Raw genomic sequence first — 14500 nt, 5'->3', positions numbered from 1 at the left:
GAAACCAAGTTAATTAACATTTTCGTTAAATATTTTATTTCAAGGTCTCAGCCTGAGCTTCAATTGGATATTTTTCCCTCAGAACAGTTGAGTTTGAAATCACTCAAAATGCTTTCTGAATTTGTTTTTAAATTATTTTTCTCAGTAACAAACTTTTGATGTCCAAAATAAGTTTTTTTTTAAATTCCATGTTATGTAACTAAATGTATCCATTTTCCTAAAAGATCTAGGCATCTGAGCATTCCATTTTCAGAACTATCCATCATGCAATCTGTGCCATCTTAGCATGTGCATTTTGCAGAATTTCCCAGTGCACGTTATTAGATTTGAGATGAAGTAAAGGGTGTGTTTTCTTCATCGCAGCATTTGTGATTTTCTTTATTTTTTCAAGAGTTCTTGAAAAAAAAATTGGAGATTGAATTTTCAAAACTTTGTTTTAGACATCTCACATTTAAATTAATAACTGTGCCTTTTCTTTTTACTCCTGTAATTAATATATCTGTAATTAATGTTGACAGAAAAAAAAATTCAATATGTAAAGAAACTAAGCTTGTTTTTGTACGTGATTTGAACCCAGCAGGACAAGTCTGAATTTTTGGAATCTTCTTGATTATTTTTTATTTGTTTAATTTATTATCCACACACTAATTTTACATATATAGTTGGTTATGGTTGATTAAGCTAATTACCTTAAAAATACACAAATAGCATGGATAAAAACCAATCAACTTCAAGTAAATAGACCCAAGAGCATAAACTAATTAACAGTAATAAAAGAAAATAATTTAACCTTAAGGGTGATTCAGCCAGCATTAGAAATAAATAAGTAACTGTTGTATAAATAAATAACTGGACATGGCAGCACAGGCAGTGTGGTGGAACTGCAGAATCTGGGTTTGCTGTGTATAGAGGCGGAGAGTGCAATTAAGTGAAGTTCTACCTAAAATGAAAAATTACTATCTGGCATATTTGGTTACAAAGGCTAATATCCCAATGCATTCCCTTTCTTTCTGAATGATTGTGAAGCAAAAATAAAATGTACTCAGATGCACAAAATGACCTAACAGATTTAAATCCATACCCACCTGTTTCTAGTGCAAGTACTAATTACATTACATTAGCTGAGGTGGATTGGACATGTCGTCAGAATGCCAAACTCAAGACTGCCCAAATAGGTGTTCTACCCAGAGCTAAGCCTGTTCACATGGGAGCCAAAAGAAACATTTCAAACACAATCTCAAAACCTCTATGAAGATCTGCTCTATTAACATCAACACATAGGAAGCAAATGCCCAATCATTGAAAATGATGTTAAGACCTTCCCATCAACAAAAGCAGCCACTAAGAGAGACAAAGAGAGAAATAGCATTGTGGGTGTTCCTACACCCCAACGACCACAATGGGTCAAGAAGGCAGCTCACCACCACCTTCTCACAGGCAATTAGGGATGGGCAATTAGTGCTGGCCTAGCCAGTGACATCCATTTTCTAATGAACGAATAAAAAAAGTTGTTTGAGCCAACAATCCACCACCATCTCTTATCAGCCTACAACCAATATCCTCACTGTGGAAGAGCCTGCAAGGCTAAGTCTCATAAGCCATCTGTAAACCCACAGCCAACACTGATATCTCACTTCCACCCAGCCATCCGCAAAGAAGAATCATTTTCTACATGAGGGATTGCCGATGATGATGACTAATTAAATTAGCTACAATCTAGCAAGAGCGCAATTTATGCACAGAACCTTATTTGACGCCACCCAAATATTTGAGTTTCTTACTAATTTGAACATTCTAGATATATTTATTTATTTAAAATGTTTGTCATCTTCCTGGGCCTTAGGAGCTGGTCACTGTTGCTTCTGGTTTACTTTTCTTTGTTGAGAGTAATAAGTTCACCATTGCTTAAATTGAATTCAGCACTCAGGACGACACAGTTCTTAATGAGCAGTAACGAGATTTCCAGTCATGTGGTTTCTGATTAGCAGATCTGTGTCTTTTCTGAGATTTGGACTCCATGCTTGGAATTCGTTTAGTCATAATTTAACGCTATTTTATTCTGTGGTTTATATGAACCAAAAGTCAACAGCAAATTTTGTTCTGTATGAATTAATGCAAAATGTACACACGGGAAACGTTTTCATTCAGAACCAATTGACAGAAGGAGAAAGAAATCTTTGCGTGCTTTTGCAATTCGCAATATAAAGATGAAAAATATCAACAAGTTAAATAAAAACACAGGGTTAAGGCAAAAGAAGAAAACAATTGACATGAGCTTTTTGCTTTTCTTGGCTTAGGTAGACATTGTCCACTTGCTTATTTTACGTCATGATTCCATAAACTGTTTCCAGGCACTGGAGAAAAAAATTGTGCTTGGTTTATTTTACACGTAAGAACATCTGGAAACAGTCAGGAGATAGCGCTCCGAGAACTCCTCCAGTGATCGCAGGGAATGGCCTACAAGACTGCATGTTTTCTTCTCCCCATTTATTTTCCACGTCTTGTTCGATCGTTTCCTCTTTTACCATTCCCCTCTCATTTACTGAAAGACAGGATTTAACCCTCAGAGAGCTGCCCTGGATATTTTCCCTCCTCCCATAATTTCCACAGAACAGAGTGAAAGCGAGCTTGGAATGTGTATGATGTGCTCTTGCTGAAGACCCGGATGTAGTCAGGATGTGCTGTGAGAAAGAGGGAGGTAGAGAGGATCAGTTACTTGCGTTTTATAATAATAATGGGGATCAGGTAATAAATCGCGGTTTGTGGAACAAAAATCTGGCGTATTTAAATGGTGAATGAAAACAAGAGGATGTATATTCCCGAGGAAAACCATCAAGGTAAGAACTGTGAAAGGGAAAGGGAGAGAGAGAAAACGAGAGGAGCATCATAAATCTTATTTCCTCAAACATAACCGGTGGGTGTTTGGGTTGTATAGCAACGTTTAACAGGCAGTTTGGCAGAATAGTATGTTTTATGCAACGTCTTGCACTTTTTTTCCCTTCCAAAGATTAACCTGCAACCATGTATGGTGAAACATTCGTTCGAAGAATTGCTACTACACATGTATTTCACATGAAATTACATGCGATTAAGTTGTCCAGTCGCTATTTTTTAACATGCTCTATTATAGTTAAATACCATATTTAATATATGGGGAATGTTTACAGACTGTGTCGTAAAGGCAATGCGAACGATATCTAAATTTGGCTTCAAGATTTTTTTCAACTGAGCGCCCGGATGAATCATTATTTCTTGAACTATGGACGGAGATTTGTTTTTTCTTCAATTTTTCTGTAATCATTTGCGAAGGAAATGGCTCCACCATGTGTGAAGTTATTATTAAAAGTTGCAGATTTTTCTTTTAATCTTGAATCTCATAACGTAAAAATTATGAATATATTCTGTTTTGCTTAATCGTTTCACACATATGAAAAGTTATTTGCCTGTGATTGATGCAATATTCTTTACTGTTTTGATTCGAAATCCCGATAGACTTCGCTTGATTGAAAATCAGAGAATTATCAGGAATTGGCAGCAATCAATCAGAAATGAATACTGCAGGTCACCTTTTATGGTGTATACATGTTTAAAATATTATACAAGTTTTTTTTTAATTTTTATTCCAGGCACCAACTATGGTAGCAGCCAGGCCGTACTTGTCCATGGCCTTCCCAATGCCAGGACGGATGGTCTGGCTCCAGAGCACATCCCAAGTCCGGGGGCTGCTCTGTCGTGGCAGGCAGCCATCGACGCGGCCAGACAAGCCAAAGCCGCCGCGATGATGGGCAACAGTATGGTCACTACAACCAACTCAACCCAAAGGAAAAGGCAACAGTACAGCAAGCAGAAAAAACAAGCTAACGCCGCAACCACACGTCCACCACGGGCTCTCTTCTGTTTGACTCTCAAAAACCCTGTGAGGCGAGCATGTATCAATATAGTCGAATGGAAATATCCTTTAAAATAGGAAATAATTAAATAATCTCAATCAGCTAAGCATTATAAAAATGTTCCCAGGCATAAAGGTTTGCAAATACATACAATCATATTCAAGTGCTAATATACAAACACAGATGCTCAAGCAATGGCAGTAAGAGACCAGAGAACCCTTCACCGTCCAACAACTTGCAGCTGTATGGCATTTTTCACGTAGTAAGACATTCTAAGGAAGGTTATCAAACAAAACCTTACATGTGGACACTAAAGAAATATTAGGATAGGTGAAAAGGAATTTGAAAACAAGGATCAAACTTTTAAAATTCAGACACTAACCAACTGGGAGCCAATGCAAGACAGTAAGCCCAAGGGTAATGGATGAATGGAACTTGGGAGTTAGGATACTAGCAGCAGAGTTTTGGATGAGCTCAAGTTTACAGAGGGTGTGAGGCCAGCTAGGAGAGCATTGGAATAGTCAAGTCCATAGGTAACAAAGGCATGGATAAGAGTTTCAGCACCAGATGAGCTGATGCAGGGGTGGTGACCAGTGATGTTATTGAGGTAGAAGTAAGTGTTCTTGGTGTTGGAAAGGATATGAGGTTGCAAGCTCAACTCAGGGCAAGATTACAAACTGTCTAGTTCAGCCTCTGGCAGTAGCTGGGAGAGGCATGGAGTCTGTGGTGTGGACTGGAGGCAATGGCTTCGATCTTCTCATTAATTAATTGGAGGAAATTCTTATTCAGTGCTGGAGATTGGACAAGCAGCAAGACAAATTAGAGGCAATGGATGGGTTAAGAGCTGTGGTGAGGTTGAGCTGGATATTCTCAGCATACGTGCAGAATTTTTTTTTGTGTTTTTGGATGTCATGGCTGAGGGGTAGGATGTAGATGAGAACTAGATCCTTGGGGAATTCCAGAGGTAAAGATGCAAGAGAAGTCATTGCAGGAGTTTTACTGGTTATGATTTGATAGTTAGGAATGGACCCTGCAGGGCATATCCATGTACGTACATTCTTGGGGTGTTCTAATAATGAAATTTTTGCATATTTTAACTTTTTCCAGAAGTATACACGAATAACAATTGTCTTTCTGAAGATATTGACGCATTTATAGAATTTTCACCAGGTACAGAGATAGATCCTGCACATCTTGTAGGGATCATTTTTTTATTTACTTCTGAATAAAATCGCAGGTTTCTTCCCGACACGCGACGCAGTCCTGTCTTTCTCATTTGTTTGCGGCGTTCCTGGCTAATTCCAGAACACACTTCCTGCAACATATGTGTAATTTTAGACAAATAAAGTGTAAATCTTTGCTTTCAGGGTGTGATTTTATTCTGATTGCAAAGGCTCTTTAACTCTTACTCTCAGGCCATTCGAAATAATTATTCTCCTAACTATTTTCGCCAATTGTGTGGCCTTAGCTGTCTACATACCTTTCCCAGAAGACGACTCGAATGCAACCAATTCCAATCTGGTAAGTTCAAAGTGCTTCCATCGTTATTTGACTGGTGTGCTCTGCAATATATTTTGAAATCAGGAAGTGTGTGGCTTTTTGTGTGAATCTATTGTAAGCGGCTGTCATTGGCTATGTAATGCTTTCTTGCTATATTGAAAGCTTGGTAGTTTTTTTCCTTCTAGTGCTTCGTAGTAAACGCAAATGATTTCTGTTGGGCTTGGTTGGTGGTGTTGAATTTGACTGACCCCAGTGTTGACCAACAGTGGTTTGACTTCTAGTTTGAAAAAAATGTTCCCAGCTGGCTTACATTTACCTACAGCGGTGATTAAAAACGGAATTAGACGCGTGACTTTATATCTACTGTGAAAATTGTTTTTTGTGTCTATAATGACGATCATTTACCACTGTCGTACGTTTGGAAATTCCGTTTTATCTGAACTATTCATAAATGATGTATAGGCAATACTAACAAATTGCTTCTGCTGTAATCCGATCACCATAATCCGATTGAAGATGATGTTTATGAGCTTGTTAGTGCTCCGTAAAATGGCGGTCTGTTTAATCGTGTCTAATTGCTATCGGCTCTATACGTTTGGGGGAATGTTAGAGATTGTGAAGGCAGATTTATTGAAGGTGTACTTGACAACGTTTTTGTTTGGAAAATGTCCTAGAATACTACCATTGATCTGAAAATTAATTGAGGAAATCTGAAAGCAATCTTGATACATAGTTACATTGTTTCAAACATAGATACAATGGTGAATATTACCTACCAATTTCTTAATCAATATTTCTAAATCTTTCCAAAGAAGGCATATATACTATGTCTATAAACTAGTGGCTTACCTTATATCAACAGAACCATTTTAATTGTATAATCTTATAACAGTTGTACGTCTTGATAGTTGTTTACATTATTTTAAACTGAAGTTGAATAAAATATTTACCGTCAGAACTGTTTGCATGTTATGGAGCATAATTTTATACCTAGCTGTAGGTCTCTTTTTAAAATCTTAAGAAATATACAGGATTGTAGCATTGTCAGACAACCATCTGCAGAAAATCCTTAACATATTTTGGACATTAAAGATTGCTGTGATCCATTGTTTGAATTAATCAACTGATCAAACGTTAAGTGGCAGTGTCACACAACCATAAGAACACCACTGGTCTGTAGAATGTAAAATATGTTAGTATATATCAATATCTATAACATACTAGAAATGATATTGTTCAACCAGTTAATTGTAGGTAATTTAATTTTGTGCTTCAGTTGATGTCATAGTTCACATGAACAAAAGCTTCAGTGATTTATCCACTGAATCTGGAACCACTGCTTTCTGCCTTAGCAATTTCTGTATTCCAAATATAGCTTTTGGTTTTGTAGCATATTATAAACCTAAAGGATTTCATATATGTTTTTCATGAATGCACAATTAATAATGGATTCTAGTTTGCCATACAAATTATCATTTTTTAAGACAAAAGTAGCATTTATTAGAGTTGAGCAAAGCTACCGAGAGGATATTTTAATGGGTGACACCAGCATGGCAATATTGCCCATTTTCAGTTGCCAGAAGGAAGTACGTGGTATGAGTGCCTGCTACTACTATTCAAATGAGCTGACCTCTCTCTGACCCCAAATACTCCAAGGGGGTCTGGAACAAGAGTCACCAGTACCCACACTGCTACGTTTCTGCTGGTGAGCAAGTTTTGGGATTTTTGAGGCATTAGTGCTTGGCAGTACTGGAAAGGAAATTGCAAGTTAGTTGGCATACGTGACGATCATCCATTTTGGTAGCACTGTGAAATGGTTCTAGCCTTCTGATTTGACTGGAGAATAGGCCTAGGATTTGGCAGACCTGTGGTGAGAGAGATCCAGTCCTTTTGTTAGCGTGGAAATTCTTTGATCTGGCATCTTGATGGAGGGGAAACCTGGGGTGAGGCATAACCATGAAAACCTGAAATTTAGCATAACTGGGAGCTGGGAATGTAAGGTGTATGTCTCACATGGATTGCTTGTGGCAAATTTTCCAGTTCTTACACGTGAGGTTATTGGATCTTCGGGCTCACTGACTTTTTTTATTCGTTCATGGGATGCGGGCGTTGCTGGTTAGGCCAGCATTAATTGCCCATCCCTATTCAAACTGAATGGCTTGCTAGGCCATTTCAGAGGGCATATTTTTTTAAGAGTCAACCACATTGCTGTGGGTTTGGAGTCACATGTAGGCCAGACCAGGTTAAGATGACAGATTTCCTTTCCTAAAAGACATTCGTGAACCAGATGGCCTTTTACAACAATTGACAATGTTTTCATGGTCACCATTAGACTAGCTTTTTAAATTCCAGATTTATTAACTGAATTCAAATTTCACCATCTGCCGTGGCATTAACCTGGGGCTCTGGGATTACTAGTCCAGTGACATTACCACTACGCCGCGGCCTCCCAGGAAACTGTTAAGCTGTCTTATTCTTGTTTTGTGGTGCGAACACACACTCTTGCTCTCCATTGCGTGCTCTCTTGTATTCTCCCACATACTGTCTTTCTAAAAAAAAAAAATACGCCCAGTGCCTCGATTTACCTAGCCAGCTTCTGTGTTGTACATTCTATTTGATGCTACAGGTTCATGCTCCATAAGAGCCTCCTCACACCCCTCTTTATCTAAGCCATTCAGTATAATATATTCCCTTCTCCCTCATGTGCTTATCTTGCTTCCCCTTAAATGCATTTATGCTATTTGCCCAACTACTTGTGGTAGCGCGTTCCAGATTTTTGCCACTCTAAGAGTGAAGAATTTTTTCCTGAATTCCCTATTGGTTTTACTCATGACTATCTTATATTTATGGCCCCTAGTTTTGGTCACCCCCACAAGGTGAAACTCTATATCTGCGATAGCAACCGTTTCATAATCTTAGGTTCCCTACCCCCGATACATGTCTAAGAGGGAGCTCAGATTGGAGGGAAGCAAAACTGGTAACAGGAAGTAGAGAAGTAGTAAGCAAAATTAGAAGGCAGATGAGACAACGGCAAACATCAAATAGGATTGGAATGAGGAACAAAGTTTAGGGCACTCTATCTGAATGCATGCAGCATTCGCAACAAGATAGAAAGCACAAGTAGAGGTAAATGGGTATGATTTAATTGCCATTATGAAAATGTGGTTACAGGGTGACCAAGACTGGGAACTGAATATTCAGGGATATTTGTCATTTAGGAGAGATGGGCGGAGGGGAAAAGGTGGTGGAGTAGAGCTGTTAATAAGGGATGAGATCAGTACATTAGTGAGAGAGGATCTTCGATCGAAGGAGCAAATTGTAGAATCAGTCTGGGTGGAGCTAAAACAGTAAGGGGCAATGAACATTGGTGGGAGTTGTTAACGGGCCACCAAACTGTAGTGGTAATGTTGGGCATGGTATAAATCAGGAAATTAGAGCTGCATGTAGCACGGGCAATACAGTAATAATGGGCAACTTCAATTTACGTATAGATTGGGTAAACCTTATTAGCACTAATGCTGTGGAGGATGAATTCCTGGAGTGTGTATAAGATGGGTTTCTGGAGCAGTATGTTGAAGAACCAACTAGGGATCAGGCTATTTTAGATTTAGTATGATGTGAAAGGGCTAATTAATAACCTTGCTGTAACGGAGCCATTAGGAAATAGTGACCATAATATGATAGAGTTCAACATTAAGTTTGAAAGAGCTATCATTAATTCTGAGACTCGGACTGGAATTTAATACCACCCCAGTGAGGGGGGCGGGGGGAGATGGCATTAAATGGTGTGGGAGGTTCCGGGAGGCCTTGCTGACCGGATCCTGCCTCTGCCGCCACTTTACGTAGGGCGGCGGGGGCAAAAGACGGGCTGCCCGCCCCAGGCCAATCAAGGCCCTTAAGTGGTTACTTAATGCCACTTAAGGGCCTTCACCCACCTCCTTGCGGATTTTACGCATGACAAGCAGGCAGCTGAGGACCCAGAAAAGCCGCCTGGAAATACCAGGCAGCTGCCGATCGCCCCGGGGGTGGGCGCTGTTCATCGGGCACAGGGTTCCCAATGGAGGCACGCCTCCCCTTTTTCCCACCCCCTTTCCCCCACACCCCCTCCAATCCAACCACCCTTGCCTCGCTGGGGGTAATCAGTCTGGCCCCAGCGAGGCAACCACAACTTATCTGGACTCCCAGCTCCATGTCTTTGCCTGGGCTGCAGTCCCAGCAGTGGCCACCGCTCCCGGTGGTGCAGCTCAGTGAGGCAGGACCTCCTCCCTCAAGCGGATTGGAAGTCCCGCCTCGGAACAGTTAAAGCCTGGGGACCTGTAAAATGCGGGTCTGATCCCCTGGCGAGGTGGAAGCGGGTTTGCCACTGACTTTTCAGTCGGTGGCCGACTCCCATCTGCCCAACGTGAAATCCCAGCATATGGTCTTAAATCTGTAAAAAGGAAACTATGAAGGTATGGGGGCAAGTTGGCTATGGTGGATTGGGAAAATACATTGAAAGGTTTGATGGTAGACAGGCAATGGCTAGTATTTAAAGAAGCATTACATGGTTTATAACAAATGTACATTCCTCTAAGATGCAAAAACGCAACAGGAAATGTGAATCATCTGTGGCTAAGAAAAGAAGTTAAGGATTGCATTAGGTCAAAGGAAGTGGCTTATAAGGTCGCCACAAAAAGTAGTAAGCCCGAGAATTGGGAGCAATTTAGAGTCCAACAAAAGAGGACCAAGAAACTGATAAAGAAAGGGACAAGAGATTATGAATGCAAGTTATCCAGTAACCTAAAGGCAGACTTTAAAAGCTTCTTTTGGTATGTGAAAAGGAAATGATTAGCAAGGACTTTTGTGGGTCCATTGCAGGCAGAGACAGGAAAGTTTGTGGTGGAGAATGAGGAAATGGCGGAGAGACTAAACCATTCCTTTGTGTGTCTTCACAGAGGAATCCACAGAAAATCTCCCAGAAATACTAGGGAACCAAGGGAATTGTAAAAATGAGGAATTGAAAGAAATTAGTATCAATAAAGAGGTAGTACTTGAAAAATTAATTGGATTGAAAGTTGATAAATCCCCTGGACCAGATGAGCTACATCCCAGAGTATTGAAGGAGGTGGCTATAGAGATAGCATTGGTGATTATCTTTCAAAACTCTATAGATCCTGAAAGATCCTGCAGACTGGAAAGTAGCAAATTTAACCCGACTATTAAAGATGGGAGCAAGAGAGAAAATGGATAGCTACAGACCTGTTAGATATCTAGACACTGGAAAATAATGATATGATTGTGCAGAGTCAACATGGATTTGTGAAAGGGAAATCATGTTTGACAAACCTGTTGGAGTTTTTTTTTGTTTGAAGATGTTATTTGTAGCATAGATAAAAGGCGAACCAGTGGATGTGGTATATTTGGATTTTCAGAAGGATTTTGATAAGATCCCGCACACGAAGTTAGTAAACAAAATTAGAGCCTATGGGACTTGGGGTAATATACTGCAATGGATTGAGAATTGGTCAACAGGCAGAAAGCAGAGAGTAGAAATAAATGGGTCATTCTCAGGATGGCAGGCTGTTGCTAATGGGGTACCGCAAGGATCAGTGCTTGGGCCAAAGCTGTTCACAATCTATGTAACTGTAACTGATTTTGGATAAGGGGACCAATTGTAATATTACCAAATTTGTGGATGACACAAAACCAGGAGGGAATGTAAGTCATGAGGAGGATGCAAGGAGGCTTCAAGGTGATTTGGACAGGCTCAGTGACTGGGCAAGAACATGGCAGATGGAATATAATATGAATAAGTATGAAGTGATCAATTTTGGTAGAAAAAACAGAAGGGCAGAGTATTTCTTAAATGGTGAGAGGTTGGGAAGTGTTGATGTCCAAAGAGACCTGGGTGTGCTTGTTCATGACTCAACTAAAAGCTAGTATGCAGGTGAAGCAAGCAATTAAGAAGGCAAATGTATGCTGGCCTTCATTGCAAGATGATTTGAGTACAGGAGTAAAGATGTATTGCCTCAATTGCATACAGCCTTGGTGAGACTGTATATGAAGTATTGTGTACAGTTTTGGTCTCATTATCTAAGGAAGGATATACTTGCCTTAGAGGGAGTGCAACAGAGGTTCACTAGACTGATCCCTGGGATAGCGGGATGTCTTATGAGGAGAGATTGCAGAAACTGGGCCTGTATTCTCTGGAGCTTCAAAGAATGAGGGGTGACCTCATTGAAACTTAGAAAATTCTTACAAGGTTTGAATAGGTAGATGTGGATAGGATGTTTCTTCTGGCTGGTGAGTCTAGAACAAGGAGACATAGTCTTAAATGGCCTACCCCTTATTCTGAGACTGAGATGAGGAGACATTTCTTTACTCAGAGGGTGGTGAATCTGTGGAATTCTCTATCCCAGAGGGCTGTGGAAGCTCCATCATTGAGCATGTTCAAGACAGAAATCAATAGATTGCTGAATATTAACGACATCAAGGGATATGGGGATAGTGGGGAAAAAAGGCCTAGAGATAGATGATCAGCCATGATCTATTTGAATGGCGAAGCAGGCTTGATGGACAGAGTGACCTACTCTTGCTCCTATTGCCTATGATCTCCAAGATCCTATGGTCACCATTCAGTCTTCTAGAGAAAAGAGCCCCAGTCTGTTCAATCTTTCCTGATAGGTATAATCTCTCAGTTCTGGTACCATCCTTGTAAAAGTTTTTACTTTTTAAAAGACTTTCAATATAAACTTACCAACATAATGGCCGGAATCGGAATTTTAGGCCCGCCTGCCCCCCCCCCCCCCCCACAAAGAGCGGGAAGGTGGTGGGGGGCATAAAATGAAGCAGGAGGCTCGGGTGCTCTTCCCAACCCGCTCCTGCCTCTGCCACCACTTTACCTAGGGCGGTGGCAACAAAAAACAGCCCGCCTGCCCCAGGCCAATCAAGGCCCTTTAGTGGCCACCGCCCACTGCCACGGTGCAAGATATGCCTCCTGACAAAAGCAGACAGCTCTCTGACAGCCTGGAGGGGGGACCCTCGTCATGCACCCTGTGCCCGATGAAGGGCTGCCCCAACTTCCCCCAATACGCACCCCCCTCCCCAGTCCCCCCATTCAACCATCCTTGCCTCGCCAGGGCCCGACCGATCACCCCCAGCAAGGCCCCAAAAACTTACTTACATTCCGGGCTGCCTGACATCATCTTTGCAGTGTCTGGGTTGCAGTCCCAGCAGTGGCCACCGCTCCCGCAGGCCAGGCGGAGGTGGGGTCGCCACCAACTTTTCAGTTGGTGGACGTCTCCTGTCAGCCGAGGGAAAAATCCCGGCCAATGTTTTTGAAATTTGTTCTTTAGGTTTTAATCAAATTGCTTTGAAAAGTAATTGAGCACAAACTACTGGAAGCTAAAACAAAATGTTCAGCTATCGAGCTATCTGATGGATTCTAGGAAATTGAGTACCCTGTTCATGATGAGACTGTATGATCCAAGTTAAGCTGGCACCAGAGCTCAAATCAAAGCCCAGGTTTTTGGGAGAAGCTGAAAACGTTGAAGGAGAAATTAAGTACAAGTACAATTCAATGGGTAAACTTAATTAGGTCATTATGAAATTTGTTTTTTTTAATTTACTTTATTTAAATACTTACTTTGGACATTAGAAATTTCAGTTGGGGGGAAATATGATATAAAAATAAATTCAGGAAGCATTTTGAGTGGTTTGTGGGAAGCCAGTGGCAAACTTTTTTAATCATGGGTAATTTACCCCATGAATGGGGCAAGGACCTGGTGAAAGGCAGAACACCAAAGGAGAAGAATTTATCCCTACCATATAATAGCAGCTTTGTGTCACACAATACAATGTCTTTTAACATTAAAAAGGCCTATCACAACGCCACTAAGAGGAGTAACAGGTCCTGCAGATACTTATGAGCATTCAATGTAATGCCCCATGTACTGAAATGAATATATAATAGATTCACATTTATCTATATATTGAAAAATCTTGTAAACTTCTCTATCTAGCTTTTTGTTATGGTCGTTTTATAAATTCTCTTTCCGATCCCATTGCTTTTTCTTCTCTCGCTCTCGCTCTCTCTCTCCCTCCCTGCACCCCCCCCCCCCCCCACCCACCATCCTTTGCATACTAGGTTTTGTACCCGCTCCATAATGTGCTCACGTTTTTACTCTCTCTCCCACCCTCCCTCTCTCTCTCTCTGCCTCTCCTTCCCCCACATCAACTCCCTCACTCTCTTGCATCCCATCTCTCTCTTGCACTTGCTTTTTTTGAAATGTGCTTCAGCAGTTTGAATGACACTGGAAATGTAACATAAACCTGATAGATGGGAAAGGTGAAATGTGACAGTTAGGAAATACACACGGGATGTGTTGTTTTTACAATAAATCTTGTGGCATTGGGCATGGCTTATAAGGACCATGTTGTACTAGATAGTATAGGACATATTAATCTGCTGTTATGGTAAATGTGGGTGAGGTTGCTCATTAGGCTGCATATTACAACTTGGCTCTCTTGAACTCTTCAATTATGATTATTAAAGTCATTTAGAGGTTACATACATTGTGACTTCTGTGTAAAATAACTGCCTTTTTCAATATTTTTGAAGTGTGGCACAAATTAATGTTTGAAACCTGATGGACAGCAAATCTGCACTAAATGTTGTATTCCCTGCAAGGCCACTATACCTTTTCTAAACTGTGGTGCCAAAACTAAATGCAGTACTCAGATGGGATCTAACCAAGACACTATACTACTGAAGCATAATTTGCTCCCCTTTGTATTACAACCAGCTTGAGATGAGGCCATTCCAGTAGCCTTTTTGATTACTTTTTGTGCATGTTTGGCTTCTGTGTAAGTGCTTGCAGCTTGTGGAGTACTTTTACCATCAGGACAATCTGAGATTTTCTGAAATCTTCTTGCTGCTCTATTCATTTTGTAACTGCATCCCCACTATGTTGATGCTAGTTTTGCCTGCTTCCAGTGCATTCCAGAGCTTCCCATTCCTTCTGTTGTTCAAGGAAATTCTATTAACAGACATAATATGTTCCTTTGATGTTAAATGTCAAGTCATAAAAGTTTAGGAAGGAACTCTTCAATTGTTCCTTAACAAAGAAAAC

The 14500-nt window shown here is 40.6% G+C and overlaps 1 protein-coding gene across 2 annotated transcripts in view; it reads left to right on the top strand.

The window, feature by feature from the left end:
* Nucleotides 1-2402: 2402 nt before the first annotated feature.
* The window catches only part of cacna1c (calcium channel, voltage-dependent, L type, alpha 1C subunit), a 1113964-nt gene continuing 1101866 nt past the window's right edge, over nt 2403-14500 (top strand). Inside the window, exons 1-3 of one of the 2 annotated variants that reach the window (XM_068050762.1) lie at nt 2403-2837; nt 3627-3951; nt 5306-5411. In XM_068050762.1, the coding sequence (XP_067906863.1) occupies nt 2789-2837; nt 3627-3951; nt 5306-5411 (480 nt within the window). In that variant the 5' untranslated portion in view covers nt 2403-2788. Of the gene's footprint in view, nt 2838-3626; nt 3952-5285; nt 5412-14500 lie in introns of those variants that run through there. The other variant, XM_068050758.1, reaches the window with a different exon arrangement.

This window comes from Heterodontus francisci, chromosome 18 (assembly GCF_036365525.1).
Source record: "Heterodontus francisci isolate sHetFra1 chromosome 18, sHetFra1.hap1, whole genome shotgun sequence".
Taxonomy (NCBI): domain Eukaryota; kingdom Metazoa; phylum Chordata; class Chondrichthyes; order Heterodontiformes; family Heterodontidae; genus Heterodontus; species Heterodontus francisci.
Note: the sequence above shows the minus strand (reverse complement) of the source record. Positions and strands in the feature narration are given on the sequence as shown.